Below are 17058 nucleotides of genomic sequence, written 5' to 3' on the forward strand. Positions count from 1 at the left end.
AGAGCCAGTATCAAGAGGTAGACTAATCTGTGTTAAAATCTTACAAGAACTTTGCTTAATTATTTAATATAGTCAAGCCTCATTTTATCCAAAGTGTCAATTAGGATAATCACGCTTACGTTCAGGGTTGTGGTAAGAATTAATGCGTTATATACAGAGCACCTCATAAGGTAAACACCCATCAGCAATAGTAAGAGTTACCACTGTGATGTTCCAGGTGAAAGTAATGTTCCTGGTCATTTTGCTAGAACTTTCTCTCCCTTCTTTTCAGGAAAGACTTAGCTGAATATCAGAAAAATTGTGAAGATCTTAAAGAGCGACTGAAGCATAAAGAGTCTCTCCTCGCTGCGAATACTTCTAACTGGGTTGGTGGCCTGTGTTTGAAATGTGCTCAGCACGAAGCTGTTCTTTCCCAAACCCATAATAATGTTCACGTGCAGACCATTGAAAGACTGACTAAGTAAGTGTGCTTCTCCACATGGAGAATTGCATCTTTAAAGGAGCGCTGTGTCCCTTTATCCCCGTGCTGTCTCACATGCGATTGACCCTGAGCTTCGAGTGAAATGGACTGGAAACGGTCCCTTCAGTAGAGCTTTCTGGAAGACAGAATAGCTGGGTTCTGCCAGGGTTGTGCGATCAGGTCATTTCAGACGAGTGGTCTTACCTCTCTAGGCTTCAGCCTCATCTCGAAGTGAGAGAATGGACGTAAGGAATCTTTACAATTCCCTGCATGTCTCTGAATCTATAACTGCAAATCCAGCACTATTCTTAACAAAACTGAGTTTGTGAGGCTCTCTTTTGATGTTGTCAAGTCCTGGACTTCCGTGCTGTAGTGTAGGTAGAGTGAGTTCTTCTCACGTCTTTGTCTCATGCCTGCAGTGAAGAGTATTACCAGTGCATTGGAAGAAGGACTCCCTATGTCCCAGTATCAATATTTGAAGATCAACTAAGGACAAGTTACAAATGACCTTTCATGTAGTTCATCTAGGCTGAAATATGACAGTTCTCTGTGCATATCCTTTTTGTCCTATTTTCACTATTTCAGGGAGGTGTTTTCCTGTGGAAAGGTTATCCTGCGCACTTGAGAATTTTTATCTACGATACTGTCCGGTGGTGTTGGTTCTTATTCCCTGTGCTCAAGGTCACCCCTGTCTGTTTGAACTCATTTAAATAGCTCAAACAGCACCACCTCTGAGAAGCATTCTCTGGCCAACCTCATCCCACCTGGTCTTCAATTGATTTAGGCTCCTGTCTTCCATGATTTTATAATATGTTGGAGGCAGCACGTGTGATCTGTTTTTGTCTGTACGCCTGGCGTCTAGCAGAGGATCTGGCCTGTGGTAGACGCTCCATGAGTGTTTGCTGCTCGCAGGACCAGGCATTTTGGCCTTTACTGCTCAACAGTCAGAGATCCTACTGTTGGAACGGGCGTGGAGAATGGAAAGACTGGTTCGTTGAAGTCAGACCAGTTTTACTCTATGTTTTGACCTTTGGACAAATTACTTCTCTGCATCTGGTTTGGGGGTTTTACGGGGACGCTTAGCCTTGGGGCCAGAGCACTAGCTTTTGCGTCAGACTGGCTGCTGAGACTAACACTCTATTCTACCACTAACTACCTGTGTAACCTCACGAAAATTACTTAACCTCTCATGCCTCAATTTCCCCATTGTTAAAATGGAGGTAAAAGTACCTAATAGGGTTATTTTGAGGTTTCATTAAAAGAATACCTGGGGCGCCTGGGTGGCGCAGTCGGTTGAGCGTCCGACTTCAGCCAGGTCATGATCTCGCGGTCCGTGAGTTCGAGCCCCGCGTCAGGCTCTGGGCTGATGGCTCAGAGCCTGGAGCCTGTTTCCGATTCTGTGTCTCCCTCTCTCTTTGCCCCTCCCCCGTTCATGCTGTGTCTCTCTCTGTCCCAAAAATAAATAAACGTTCAAAAAAAAAAAAAAAAAAAAGAATACCATACACTGCTTAAGACAGTTCCTACCAGTGATGTGAATAATTCAAAAAACAACAAAAACACACCAAAAAAGCCCAGTTTTTTTATTATTTGGCAGGCCAGATAATAAATGCTCCATAGATATTAAAACTCCTCTGTACCTCTCCTGTTCCAAAAGAATCAAAATGCCATGGTTTCCACACGTGATTAACCTGTTGGTTTTGGATAAAAACTGAATTTCTCCAGTATGGACTGACTGGTAGGTTTTACGATCTCAGCTAATGGTTCTGCTTTTTGTTATATTATATTATTAAATATATTGTTAAGTTATTCTTATAGATTTCACATAACTGTGAAATTTATTAAATATATATTAAATATATTTTCAGATACAACTACCATGTGGTATACGTTTATATATGTCAAGGACTCTGCCAGGCTGTTTAAAAACATAATCTTTTTTTTTTTTTATTTTTTTATTTAAAAAAAATTTTTTTTCAACGTTTTTTATTTATTTTTGGGACAGAGAGAGACAGAGCATGAAAGGGGGAGGGGCAGAGAGAGAGGAAGACACAGAATCGGAAACAGGCTCCAGGCTCTGAGCCATCAGCCCAGAGCCTGATGCGGGGCTCGAACTCACGGACCGTGAGATCGTGACCTGGCTGAAGTCGGACGCTTAACCGACTGCGCCACCCAGGCGCCCCAAACATAATCTTTTTTAATCTTAGTAAAGCATTCATGAGGTAAATATTATTAGCTCCATTTTGTGGCTAGGGAAACTGAGACTCACATAAGTTAAAATTTTTCCTGTTTACTTTTGAAAAAAAGAGACTTGTTTCACAAAAACAAATTCAAGATGGTTTAAAGACCCAGATCTAATTCAGACTATAAAAATATTAAAAGAAAATGTAGAAAATTATTTTCATGGCGTTCAGCTAAAGCCCTGTGCATGGTATGGAAAATGAATGGCATAAAGGAAAAAGGTTATACCTTTAACTTCATTTAAAAAAAAGTGTTTTCCTTTTAAACGTTTATTTATTTTTGAGAGAGAGAGTGTGCATGCGTGCGCTCATGTGGGGGAGGGGAAGAGAGAGAGGAGGACCGAGGCTCTGAAATAGGCTCTGTGCTGACAGCAAAGAACCCAACACGAGCCATGAGATCATGACCTGAGCCAAAGTCAGATGCTTAACCGACTGAGCCACCCAGGCGCCCCCAAAAGAAACTTTTTATGATACAGTAATACAAATTAAAAGACTAGGGAAAATATTTGCATGTTACATAACAAACAGTTGGTATAATGTATAAAGCACATCCTTTGAAACAAACACAGAGGACAAACTACCCAGTGGCAAAGCAGATAAAGAATAGGAATGGTGAGCAATGAAAGAGGAAACTGTCAACGTAGGAGAAGGTATTCACTCTGCTTTCATTCAGGGAAAGACAGATTCTTTTTCAAAACCAACCCATCAAATTGGTGAAAATTAAGGAGATTGATAGTGACAAGTACTGGTGAGGCTATGAGTGAGTAATATTTAAGTTGTGTCTTACATATTTCAACATCACCCCCAAGGAATATGTATATGCAAAATGGAGTAGTTTCGGGGAATGCTTTTACAGTGTTATTTGTAACAGTATTGTGATATTGTGACATGATCAGAAAAACATATTTTGGTATTCATCTCTAGTTCCTGGCATATAGCTCCCAAAATCCTTATAATTTCTTGGGGTGCCTGGTTGGCTCAGTCGGTTGAGCATCCGACTTCAGCTCAGGTCATGATCTCGCAGTCCATGGGTTTGAGCCCCGCATCAGGCTCTGTGCTGACAGCTCAGAGCCTAAAGCCTCCTTTGGATTCTGTGTTTCCCCCTCTTTCTACCCCTCCCTGGCTCATGCTCTGTCTCTCTCTCTCTCTCTCTCAAAAATAAATAAACACTAAAAAAAAAAAAAAAAAAAAATCCTTGTAATTTCCTAAATGGTAAGAACAGAAGGAACATCCTTTGTTTGGATTTTGTCCCTTGCTCCTGAAATAGCTGTGGAACATAAAGGTGAAAGGAACATCTTTCGTTTTTCTTAATAAGCTCCTTTCAACCACACCTGGGTTTATGTTAATAAGATGACTTCTGGAACCCCAGTACGGATGGGTGTGCCGCTTGCCAGGGGAAGCATCCTGGTGAGTAGAGATTACTCCCCAATCTCTGGGAAATGGGCAGGGACTAGAGATTGAGTTCAATCACCAATGAGTAATGTTTTTATCAATCCTATAGAACCCCCTATAGAACCTATAGAACCCCATGAAAACCCTAAACCATGGGATTTGGAGGGCTTCCGGGTTGGGGACCAAGGTGCTGGGAGGGTGGCATGCCCAGAGCGAGCACGGCAGCCCCACGCCCCTTCCCACATACCTTGCCCTGTGCATCCCTTCTATTTATTTACCTGTTAGTGAATTGTATCCTTTATAATGAATGGGAAAGAGTAAGTAAAGCACTTTCCTGAGTTCTGTGAGCTGTCATAGCAAATTATCAAAGCTGAGGAAGGGGTCAGGAGAACCCGTGATTTACGGCCAGTTGTTCAGAAGTACAGGTGACAAGATGGGACTTGAAAGTGGCACCCAAAGCCAGCAGACAGTCTTGTGGGGCTGAGCCTTACCCTGTGGGGTCTGTGCTGACTCCAGGAAATTAATGTCCCCACTGAGCATCAGGGTCAGTGTCAGTATCTGACACCCCCCACATGAGGTGTCAGAAGTGTTGTGAGTATAGAAACTACAGAAGAAACCAAAAGTGTTTCTTTTGGATGTGAATAACTAAATATCCTTCAGAGTTTTGCATCTATTATGTTATGCACAGTAAAAGAAAAAAAGAATGAAATAGATCTAGATGTGCTAATGTGGGACTAAGCTCCACAATAGATTTTTGAAGGAAAAACATAACACACATGTGATACACATGTGATACATGAAAAAGACACATGTGATACAAAACTGTTTGTATTTTTATTTTTGTAAAAGTCCATACACAGCCATACAGTATATTTTCTCCAGGTTCATACATACACATAGAAAAAGGCTTAAAAGGATAAACTCTCAGTACTTAACAGTGATGACCACTGGAGAGGTGGAAGAAGGCACTGAAATTGAAAGTGTGTGTCGAATGGGTCTTTAACCACATTGGTAATGAATTTTTCAGGGAGAATGTAATGAAAAAATTAACTTAAAAAGGGCAAAAAGCATATTCAAAGTCACACAGATGAAGAGAGGCAGAGTTTAAGTAGCCAAGCACAACCAAACCAAAAATTAAAGGCAGGGTTTCTTTCCCTATTGCCTTTCATATTACCCTTGTAGGTCATGAGAAAAGTATTTTAAGAGGAAGCTACAATGTTTACATTGATTTCAAGACTGGCAGTCATTTAGAAATTAGATTCTTAGTTCTGTATTCCTTTGTCTCTATCCTAAATTTCAGCTCTTAGCCTTTTAAAATAAATGTCAGCCTTCTCCGTTCAATTTTCTGCTTTGTCAGCACATCATTGGCTCCTGTTCTACTTTAATAACAGAGTGCAGTGGAAGGTCCCTGCTTTTATTGTCAATGAAACCTTTGTCTAGAGGAGTCCTTTGGCCAAAGCTGGTGTTCCACTTCTTTCAATGTGTTAATGCAGAATGCTGAATATTGAGTGTTAGGCTCACTTGGAAGAGGGGCCAGCACTCTTTAGGTCTGGATTTCTAGTTTCATGTATAATTAGAAGGTTGAACCCTCAGTGAGCTGTATCATAGAATTCCCTGCATGACACTAGGATGGAATTAAAAAACAAAAACAAAAAACCAAAAAAAACTTGTATCCCCAAATATGACAAATCAAGACTTCCCTCCTGGCCTCTACTTGAAATGTGGCAATTGTGACACCAGCTGTCAGTTCCTTTGTTGATCTGTGAGCACGGAATGTATTGGGTGTATGACACAGGACTGACTTGAGCCCAGGAAATGAACAGGATCAGCCATGACTTGGAGACCAGACCACAGTTTGTTTGTGGCGTTTTGTTAGGACCGTGAGGACTTTTTTTGGAGAGTATACTTAACAACTGTTGATGACACTGGATGCACTTAAACGTTGATCTGAAGTCTTTGTAGTGTTTCTGAACTTCTGCCTTTCGCTCAGGCCTCATTATGCCTTGAGGTCAGTAAGAGGGAAAGTAACCCCTCCTTTTCGCTTAATGATCAAAACGGTTTCGAATGATAATCAAGATGGAACTGCTTTATATTAAATTCTTTTCTGTAGTTGATAGTGCCTTGGAGAAGTTTCAGTGTACTGCTCAGAAAGGAGAAGTAATTACTGCTGTACTATCCTGGGACTTTAGTCCAGCTTGTGATTTTTCGAGTGGGTCTTGGCACAGTCGTGTATAGTTGGCTTTGAGAGACCGTGGCAGGAACTTCCCAGAAATGAGGAACAAGGAGATGTTGTAGTCAGCCTTCTAGACCTTCTTTTAAAAAACAGGGATAATACTGACTAATGATGCTTAATGATGCTTGAAACTGGTACTCACTGTGGAATAACTGAGGAACTAAAAGCATTTTGTAGGCACTTTATATTTCAAGATGAAGCTCATGCCTATATAGCAGACGAACCGTCTCTTTACCTTATTTTAAGGTTTTTTTTTTTAATGTTTATTTATTTTTGAGAGAGCGAGCGTGCACAAGTTGGGGGAGGGGCAGAGAGAGGGGGAGACACAGACTCCGAAGCAGGCTCCAGGCTCTGAGCTGTCAGCACAGAGCCCGATGCGGGGCTTGAACTCATGAACCGCAAGGCCTGAGCCAAAGTCAGACCCTTAACTGACTGAGCCACCCAGGTGCCCCTCTTTTCCTTATTTTAAACATTTGACCGTGATTATTCAGGGACTTCCTTGGTTCTCATTGCTCTCATTGTTGCTCTACATTCCTTAAATACCCCATGCTCATCTTGTTAGTTGGTTTGTCTGAGACCTCACACCCAAGCTCCTTGCCTCATCTTCTGCTCTAGTTGCCCTCTCAGCAGCATTGATGCTGTACTGCTTGCTTTGCTTCAGAAAACTCCTTGATAACGTACATGGTGTTTGTTAAGCACTCACAGAACTCTGGCCTTGGGAGACGGTGATATGGAGAGCTGCCATCTCACGTTCACACTCATAGGCCACGTGTGTTTATACAGCTTCCCACTGGGAGAGACGCACTCAGGCCTGGCTCTGGGCTGGGCTTGCGGACTGGGAGCTCTGGACAGGCCTGCAGCTGCCTGTGTAGTTATCCCGGGTGCTGGGATTGGCTGCTCCCGAGGGCCAGGTAATGAGGAGTGGAGTGGGGCTGATAAAGGGGAGCTAAATCAAGAAGGTGACATAGGAACGGGGCCGGAAGCAAGACATTGTGTGGAAGACAGGGCTGACATGCCCAGAGCTGGGTTCATTCCGAGTGCTTGCTGTTGAGATGTGGGCTGGCTGAGTTGAGACGAGGCAAAACAAAAAATGCAGCGACTGAGTGGATAATTGCAGATTACCCAAGTGGCTTCCTGTACTGGTGCAGTTTAGGCATCTCTCCTGATGAAGCTCAGCTTCCCAGTGGTCTGAAGGCCACCTGAAAGCATGTGGCACATTTCTCTGACAGAACATTGGAGTGTGTCCGGTGGCTCCACAGGTTTTCAGTACAATCATTTTATGGGCTCACTGTTGAATGATGCGCTTAACAAGACATCAGTATTTGGGGCTGTTTCTCTTTGAGGATTGTCTGTGGTCTGAAGTTGGTGAGCCGATAGTCTGAAAAATTTTTTGAACCAGAGCAACAAAACTCCTTAGTTTCCAATTCTAAGTAGCCTAGTGACTTTTTAAATTTAGATCATGCAATACTAGAACTGGGAGGAGTTTTACTTTACCTCTTTGATGCCCTCCTGTGGCAGGATCACTACTCACCCACTTGGTCTTTGTCCTCTATTACACTGAATATCTACTGTCTGGCAGACTCCTCTTAACAAGAGGACACACACTGAAAAGAGATTAAACATATTAAGCATTAAGTCTCCTGTAAGAAGCAAATTTGTTGGATTTTGATCCTGTTGTGATCTGTCAGCATACTATAAACACTGAGCTTTTCGGTTAATTCTTTTTAGTTGGAACTTTGGCTTCAATGATGCCACGGTGTCAGGAACAGATCAGAGCATCACTGAATAGTAACTTGGGTCTCTTAGTCGGTCGTACAACCTTAAGAAAGGTGACTATATGATGCCCATTTTGACTTGCTGCCCTTAAAGAGTAAATTTTTATCTTATTCTAGAATCGTAGGTTCTAGTTGGATTGCATACTTTTTCTTTTTCTTTTCCTTTTTCTTTTTTCTTTTTCTTTTTCTTTTTCTTTAAGTAGGCTTTACACCCAGCACAGAGCCCAACGTGGGGCTTGAATTCACAACCTTGAGATCAAGGGTTGAACGCCCCACTGACTGAACCACCCCTGGACAGCATATTCTTTTTTTATTATTTAACTTTTTTTTTTAAGTTTATTTATTTATTTTGAGAAGTGGGGAGGGGCAGGGAGGAACAGGGAAGAGAGAGAATCCCAAGCAGGCTCTGTACTGTCAGCGCAGAGCCCAATTTGGTACTTGATCTCAGAACCATGAGATCATGACCTGAGCAGAAATCAAGAGTCAGGAGGCTTAACCCACTGAGCCACCCAGGCGCCCTGACTGCATATTTTTTTTAATGCTTATGTATTTTTGAGAGAGAAAGAGTGAGAGCAAGGGAGGGGCAGAGAGAGAGGGAGACAAAGGATCCGAAGCAGGCTCCAGGCTCTGAGCTGTCAGCACAGAGCCCAATGAGGGGCTCAAACCCACAAATCGGGAGATTACGACCTGAACTCAAATCAAGTGTCAGAAGCTTAACCAACTGAGCCACCCAGGAACTCTGACTGCATAGTCTTAATGAACCTAGTCCCCTTTCATGTTAGAGCTTTTTTGGTATGCAAATAGGCATACATTCACTTTTGCCTTCATATAATCTATTTTTTCCTTAACCAGAACAATTTAACCTTGCTTTGACTCTTCTACTTTTTCACATAATCATTGTGTTGGTTAGATTTGACCAAAATAATGAACTCCATTTTCTTTCCCTTTAGAACAAAAGAATTAAAGACAAATTATTTTTCTCAATTTAAAACAAACCAGAAAATTCTAAATTGAAGATCTCTATGCTCCCATGAATTTTATATTTTCAGCAATCCTTTTTTTTAACAAAAAGATCATTTATGAAACTGCTAATAATTGTGACTTTGTTCAGTATTACATATTTCTTAAAATATGACTGCTTTCCAAATACCACAAATAGTTTAAATTATTTTGTCTTAAGAGATTTTTTTTTTTACATGGAGTCATTGGTTAATTCTGAAAGCCACTCAAACTCAGAGACTATAATCTTTGAAATCATTGCTCCTTAAAGGTTGCTAAATTAAAAAAAAAAAAATCAGAATTGGCTCTCTCCCAGTAGTTTGGAACTTGGCCAAAAAAAAAAAAAAAAAAAAAGGAAACTTCAAGCAGTTACTTTCACTGAATTTGAAACCATGGTTTAAACTTGAGCTCTCAAACAAAGCATGGAATAGCATACATATCAGCCCAACTTAGAGTTCTTTGCTTTGTGTGTATAGAAATTTGCCCACCTCATTTTCTCTTTGGTCAGCTGGTCATTTTTATCCAGTGGATAAATTCCAAATATCCTAAAGTCTTATATGGGATTTATTTAACCCATGGGACTGGGCCTTTGCTATGTTACATGCCAAAGTGTTTTGGCATCTGGTTCCATCTGTCCCCAAGGACAGAGGGCTTCTGAGAATTGCTGACAAGGGTGTGGGACCAGGCAGCGGTCCAACCCAGCAGGATGGGATTTTGTTAAATCTTGAGCATTCTCTGTGGAACCAGACTATTTGAGGGATTCAGCAGTACCACCCTTTGAAAGAAGAAATGGGTTCATAAGTAAGTGAAAGAATTTAATTGAAAGAGTAGGGCAGGGGCACCTGGTGGCTTAGTCAGTCAAGCGTCCGACTCTTGATTTCAGCTCAGGTCATCTCACAGTCATGAGATCGAGCCCTGTGTTGGGCTCTGCACTGAATGTGAAGCCTGCTTGAGATTCTCTCTCCCTCTCCTCCTGCCTCTCCCGCTGTGGTCTCTCTGTTTCTCTCTTTCTCTCTCTCTCTCTCAAAGTAAAAAGAGAGAGAGAGAGAGAGAGAAAGGTCAAAAAGAGGATGGTGGAGAAAGCTAAAAAGGAAAGGACCTATTTGTTCAGATAAATGCGTGGGGAGTCAGCAGTGTAGACAAGGCCTTAGCAGCCCCTGAACCTGCGTACAGCCCCCACCTTCTCTGTCTTACTCCTTTTTTTCCCTCCCAGCCCCCAACCTTTTAATTTGTAGACTAACTTCCTCTTTTCTGGGCTTGAATCTGCAGCCCGCAGTGTGGTCATCCTGTCCACAATAGTGGTTGTCCCTCCAGACGCAGTCCTGCCATGAAGCCTCAGCCTTTCTGGCTCCTTTGCATGCACCTCGCCAGGGGAGGACAGAGGGCCTTTCTCCAGGGTGTGCTTTAGGACGTGCTAAGCCGGCCCACCCTGGCTCTTCTTCTACCATGTGTTAATGCCTTTTTCTTCCTGACTCACGAATACATGATCGTGTGACCATTTCTTGTTTCGAATGTTCTTTTTGTGCTGACAGGGAAAGAGATGACTTAATGTCCGCACTAGTTTCCGTCAGGAGCATCTTGACAGACGTGCAGGAAAGAGAAGCCGGCGCTTATGAGCAGGTGAAGCAAGCCGTGCAAGTGGCCGAGGAAGCCAATTTCGAGAAGACCAAGGCAAGTCTCAGAAGATCAAAATTAAGGCAGCCTGTCACTACTCTTTTTTCTCCTCCAAGAATTCCTGTGACTGTTCATCCTTAACTAAACTCTTTTTTTCGAAACACGCAAAGCAAAGACCAGTGTTTTAGTGTTGGCTTTGCTGAATTAAACAGATTTCCTGTTGGTAGAATTCTTAGTCCTCTGCAAATCCTCTTGTTATATCGCTGTTCAGAGAATAGAGAGCGACATGGCAAGGTACTTGGAGAGACTTGCATGCGTCACCTTTTCATTTGCTGGTGATTTCGCGTGCTGTGAAGATCTTAACTACATGTGTACACGTTCAAGTATGACTGCAGACAAATGTTTCTCCTCCATGCATGGGAGATTTTGAGAACATCCAAATATGCCACAGATAATGAATAATATATGTGTACGGAATAGCATCTTTAGCTATGAATGAGTCTGGACGCCTGGATGCTAAGTCAAACACGTTGAGTGATCGTGATAATGACAGTAATAGTTACCACTTCATGATCAGGCAGTGTCGTAAGCACTTTGAATTATGGGAGGTTATCGTGGATTCCTTGCTCCGTCTGAGTCCACCGAGGTTGCCGTGTATTTTCCCTAGCACTTCGAGTAGCTAGTGATTACTGTATTGGACGGTGTGGATATAGAACATTTCTGTGAAGCATTCTGTTGGATAGCTTTGGTCTAAGCCATAGAGTAGCAGCAGTATTTTATTAAGGTATGGGCTCTTCAACTCTCTCTTTAGCTCCTCAGTCACTGCCTTATCCACTTGTCTCCATCCAGTTCATCCGTGACTCTTCCCAGACCACTGGCCCTCACGGCTTTCATTACTAAGGCCCCTGTGCCTCTGAAACTTCTATTCATTCAGACCAAGCTCCCTTATATGCTTTGTCTCCTCAAACACTCCTGGTTCTTTATCTGTACCGAACTCTAGCTGTCCCTCGATGACACCGTGACCCTCTAACCCTCCGGCGAAGGCCCTTTGCCACTCGCCTCGCCTCATCTGGCTGTGAGGGAGGGATCAGGATCCTCTCCCTCCTTACTGCCGTTTCCAGGCCTTTGTTTTATCATCTACGTTAGTGGCCATTCCTCTTTGAAGTCATTGTTGTCTCTCCTCTCCCTGATTTTAATCAATATAAACTCTCAATCTCAGATGTCACTATTTGAGACTTATTTTAAGGACAATCATCCATTTTATTACTTGGGTTTATAAAATAGTTGTTGGCTATTTGATACTTTTTAAGAGCGTTAGCCTCTGACCCTTTTCTCCCTTGTCTTTGTCTGTTCAGGCTGCTGTAACAGAACTTAAACAGCAAATATTTCTTTCTCACAGTTCTGGGGGCTGATGAGCCCAAGATCAAGGCACCAGCAGATCTGGTATCTGGTGAGGGCTTGCTTCCTGGCTCATACGTGGCTGTCTTCTTACTGTGTCCTCACATGGCCAAGGGGGTGAGGGAGCTCTCTGGGGCCTCTTCTATAAGGGCACTAATCCTATTCATGAGGGATCCCTCCTAAGGATCTAATAACCTCCCAAAGGCCAAACATCCTTATACCATCGCATTGGGGGTTAGGTTTCAACACATAAATTTTGGAGGGGCACACACTTGGAGTCCAGAGCACGCTCCACTGACCTCCTCGGATCATCCTGAAAGGTTTCTACGTCCATGTCGTTAATACACACAACCCTGTAATCCCAGCACACTTTGGCTGCTTACGTCTAGCGCTTTCCCTGTTCTGCAGTGACTGCCGTGAGAACTGGTGTGTCCATGGGATCTCAAACTCTGCAATGCTCTCTCTGACCAGAGCCTCCCTCTGCCTCGTCATCCCCATTAAACCTGCTCACTGGCCTCATTCCTGCTTCTCCTTCAGCTTCTTCTCACGTCTTGTTTTCACTGTTGTCTCCAGGCTGGTCTTCTTCTCTTTCCATTTAAATATGAATTTTATGTCCCCAACTGAACTCATTACATTTGCTCCCCCCAAACTGCTGTGTTCTCTATCCATTGAATGGCACTTTCATCCACTACCGTGCCCTGACCGGAAAGCTGGTTGGTCATCTCCTGCTTCTCGCCTGACTTCCAGTCCCTAAGTACACGTCTTAGTTTCTGAACTTTTCTTGAATTCCTTCCTCACGGTCCCCTCTCTTGTTCAGGACAGCACCCTCTCTGGACTTATGAATTACAACATCCTCTTCCTTTGCCCTGTTCCCTGCACTGCGGCTAGAAGTGATCTTTCTTTAAGGCAGATTTGACCCTGGGACTTTGACTTAAAATCTGTCCAGGATTGCCCACTGCCTCAGGACAGTCTCCAAACCCTTTCACAGACTTCCCGAGGTCTGTCATGTGCTTCCTTCCAGCCCTTCCATGTCACTTATTACTCTCCTCCAACAGACGTGGCCACTGTTAGCTTTGCAAAGGCAGCTGAGTTTAGGGGTTGGACAAGGTCTTATTAGAGTTAGCAGACCTAGATTCAACTTTGGAGCCCCGCCATTCACCAGCTGCGTGACCTAAGACAACTTACTTAATTCCCCAGGCCACGGTTTTTCCTCATGTGTAACATGGAGATGATGTCTGACTTTGAGGATTGTTCATGAGCACTGCATGTAATTGACTGATTGATTTTAAAACTTAAGTTTTATTTATTTGTTTTGAGAAAGAGAGAGAGAACCTGTGGGAAGGGGCAGAGAGAGAGATCTAAAGCAGACTCTGTGCTGACAGCGGCGAGCCTGATGTGGGGCTCGAACTCACAAACCATGAGATCATGACCTGAGCCGAAGTCGGACGCTTAACCCACTGAGCCGCTCAGGCACCCCCATTGAGGACTACATCTTAAAGTGGAGATCTGTTATCTTGTAGAAACTTGGACACACAGTATTTCCTCAGTAACTAGGTGATGGTGATGCCTCCTGATCCCCCTGTTTATGCCCTGCTTTTTAGCCCCTGGGCCTTTGCACATGTTGTACAAATTCTTCTTCACTTCCTACCTGGATATTTTCTCCCATCTTTCAGGTCTGCTACTCCAGAATGTCTCTGGGGGCACCTGGGTGGCTCAGTTGGTTAAGCATCCAACTTCGGCTCAGGTTATGATCTCACAATTCGTGAGTTTGAGCCCCACCTTTGGTGAGCTAAAGCCCCACTTCTGGTGAGCCCCACTTCTCTCTCTCTCTCTCTCTCTCTCTCTGCGTGCAGTGGGATTCTCTCTCTCTCTCTCTGCCCCTCACTCACTTGCACCCTCTCTCTTTAAGAAAAAAAAGAAAAGAAAATCTCTGTTCTCCCGTGCCTAGATTTGATGTACCTCTTATGTGTCTGTAGAGCAGGGTTTCTCCACCTTGGCATTATTGACATTGTGGACTTTAACATAATTCTTTGTTGTACAGGCTATCCTGCCCGCATGCCATAGGATATCTAGCAGCAACCCTTGCCTCTGTTCACTGGATGCCAACAGCATACCTCCTGTTCCCCAAGTTCTGACAACCAAGGATATCTCCATACATTGCTACAGCTTCCCAGGGTGTGTGTGCGTGTGTGTATGCATGCAGAATTGCCCCCAGCTAAGAACAACTCTCATTACAGCATTTATCAAAGCGTATTATTATTCCCTGTTTGTCTTTATCTTTCATTAAGCTTTAAAATTTCTGCCAGGAAGGAACTTACCCATCTCGATCACTATGAAATCTTTAGTACCTTGCATAGTGCTTGGCCCTTAGTGGTACCCAGCATCCACTCACTAAGGAAATTGCAACCTGTTTTCACTAACAGTCTAGAATTCTCTTATTCTTATCCTTCCGGTTTACCCACTTTGCCGGTGCCCAGCGAAAGCCCCGATCGCACTTTTTTTTTTTTTTTTTTTTATTGCTACTTTCAGCCTGTCAAGCGTTGCTGAAGAAAGCCACAGAATGAATTCCACGGGAGAGTGGTACTGGTCACCTTCGGTTGTTCAGAAGTACTGTTTAGCAATTCTTTCCTTTGTAGTTGACCACCTTTGGTACTCAAGGCAGGAATTTCACTTCCCACGCTTCCCCAGCTCCGCTGTTAGCTCATCACTCCATGGCCAACCTATGTCACTGACATCACAGCCCACTGACAAGAGCCCCTTCAACACCTTTTCATCCCTCAGACGTGTCTTCTGCTCATTTCTTCTTGCTCATCTGGCCCTCTTACTTCCCAAGCTGGATCTCTTTCTCTAAGTTCTTGAGGCCTCCTACTTGGAGGATTTCAGGGACCCTGAGCCATTAGTCACCACATCTTCTATCTTCTGTCCCTCCCTCTCCTCTGTTTCCCCTGTCATCCTGTCTACAGCTGTTATTCTTGTTTAAGCAAACAAGAGGCAGCCTTCCCTTGATCAGCTTCCACATAATTGCCTGCCTTCCCACCGCCTTTTTACTGGCGGACCTTTCAAAACAGGCGTTCACCCTCGAAGCTCTCTGTTCCCTTCTGAACACACTGCAGCCAGGCCTTCAACAAAATGTAGTCTGATTTCACGCTACTGAATTGCTCACTCAGTGGTCACCACTCATTTCCTGATTACTAAACCCGGTGACCTCATCTCTGCCTTCATTCGACTCCAGCTCTGCCGTCTAGGAAGCCATTGGCTGGCCTGTTAAAACACGTCCTCTTTTCCCCTTGATTTATCTGATATTTACTCCTGTGGGAGTCATCCTCTTTGCATGCTTTTTCTTCTCGTCTCCATCTCTTTTCTCTTATTTTCCACAAGCCTTCAACACCGACATTCCTCAGTCAGGAGTTCCTTCCACCCGTGTCGTCCTAATTGCCAAGAATTTGTCTCTCCAAAACCCTCCCTTCACTGGAACACTCCCACCTTGTGCCTTTAGCTGTACCAGCCCTCCTGAGCACCACACCCCCGTTTCTTGCTGCTCCTAGACCCCTGTATATGGGTGATATTCCATTAGCATCTGAAAATCTGCACAAATTATTGTTCCTCTCCATTTTCCTGTCCACCACTCCTTTTCCTTCTACCATTTTCTGTATTCTCCGCAGATACTGGCTCCCTCATCTTACCAACCGCCCTGGCTCACAGCCTCTAAAATATCTTGGCTTCTCCCCATCCCTCGCTCTCAACATCCAATCAGTTGCCAAGCTCTCGGTTTTTGGAGTCTTTTCCTAAGCTATGCCCACCCTTTCCTTCCTGGCTCAAGTCCTAACATACTGTTACGCAACCTATGTAGATGATTGCATTAGCTTTCTACTGGTCTTGCTCAGGCCTCTTCCAGTTCCAGTATATCTTTCCCACTGTTGCCAAAGTCCTCCTCAGTTGTAACGCTCCCTGTTCTGGGAGCTCCCTTCTTGCAGTACAACAAAAGCATGACCTGCCAGATCTTTTACAATATGCCCCCCCCACCCCGCTATTTTTCACTACACTCTTTCACATGACCTGTGCTGTTTCCTGAATGTGACCTACAGTTTTCCTGAATGTGACTTACAAGGTCAGGAATGTGACCTTCCTGAATGTGACCATGAATTTGCTTATGCTACGCTTTATAGCACCGTATTGATCTATCTATTCAACCTGTGAGGCTCAACTCAGGTGGCAGTCTTCCCCAAAGTTTTCCCCAGCCCCTTCTTGTTTGAATTAATCTCTTCCTCCTCCATATTTGACTGAGCTGTATAGAATTTTGGTGGCTGTTTACATAGCTCTCACCACCAAAAGACCTTAAAAGTCAGGTCTGTGACATCTATCACTATATCCTTCACATGTTCATTGCACAATGTTTGTTGAATTGAATTAAAGTCAATTGTTAGCTTTAACTATGAATATGAATTTTGTAATTAGTGCTTTTAAAAATTTAACAGTTAAGAACAAAAGAAGCTATTGTGTATTGGGAATCCAAAGCATTTTTCATTCAATTAGTAAGTAGTGCAAGAACCGAATTCTAAGCATCATTGAATGAGTAATAATGCAGGAACTGATTTCCAAGCAGTTTACAAAATACAATGCAGATCTACTAGTTTTTATCTCTCAGGGATGTTACAACATATTAGGGATTTTGCTTCGTGAGAGTAAAGAGTAAAATGGCATACATATTTTAATTTTAAAAACAACTACTTGATTGTTGAGCCCCTCTTCTATCTAGTTCCTTGACTGTTGTTGCCATCTAGTGTTCCATTTTGCATATTGCATTCTAAGTAAGTACATGGAATTATTTTATGTTATATACTTACATTGACAATGGCAGTGAAAACACCTAAGGATTTTATAACAAAATAAATCTAATAACACGAGAAAGTTGTAATGCCATGCGTAGATTCAGCTGTGGAATCGCTCTAT

General features: G+C 43.2%; 1 protein-coding gene across 11 annotated transcripts in view; it reads left to right on the forward strand.

Moving 5' to 3' along the window:
- SDCCAG8 (SHH signaling and ciliogenesis regulator SDCCAG8) overlaps positions 1-17058 on the forward strand; it is a 253284-nt gene that overhangs the window by 53263 nt on the left and 182963 nt on the right. For 10 of the 11 annotated variants that reach the window (XM_040451836.1, XM_040451834.1, XM_040451837.1 and 7 more), the window contains exons 8-9: positions 272-460; positions 10629-10767. In XM_040451836.1, the coding sequence (XP_040307770.1) occupies positions 272-460; positions 10629-10767 (328 nt within the window). The remainder of the gene's footprint in view (positions 1-271; positions 461-10628; positions 10768-17058) is intronic. The other variant, XM_040451841.1, reaches the window with a different exon arrangement.

The sequence above is a fragment of the Herpailurus yagouaroundi genome, unplaced genomic scaffold, assembly GCF_014898765.1.
Source record: "Herpailurus yagouaroundi ecotype Mexico unplaced genomic scaffold, PumYag 205, whole genome shotgun sequence".
NCBI classification, from domain to species: Eukaryota; Metazoa; Chordata; class Mammalia; order Carnivora; family Felidae; genus Herpailurus; species Herpailurus yagouaroundi.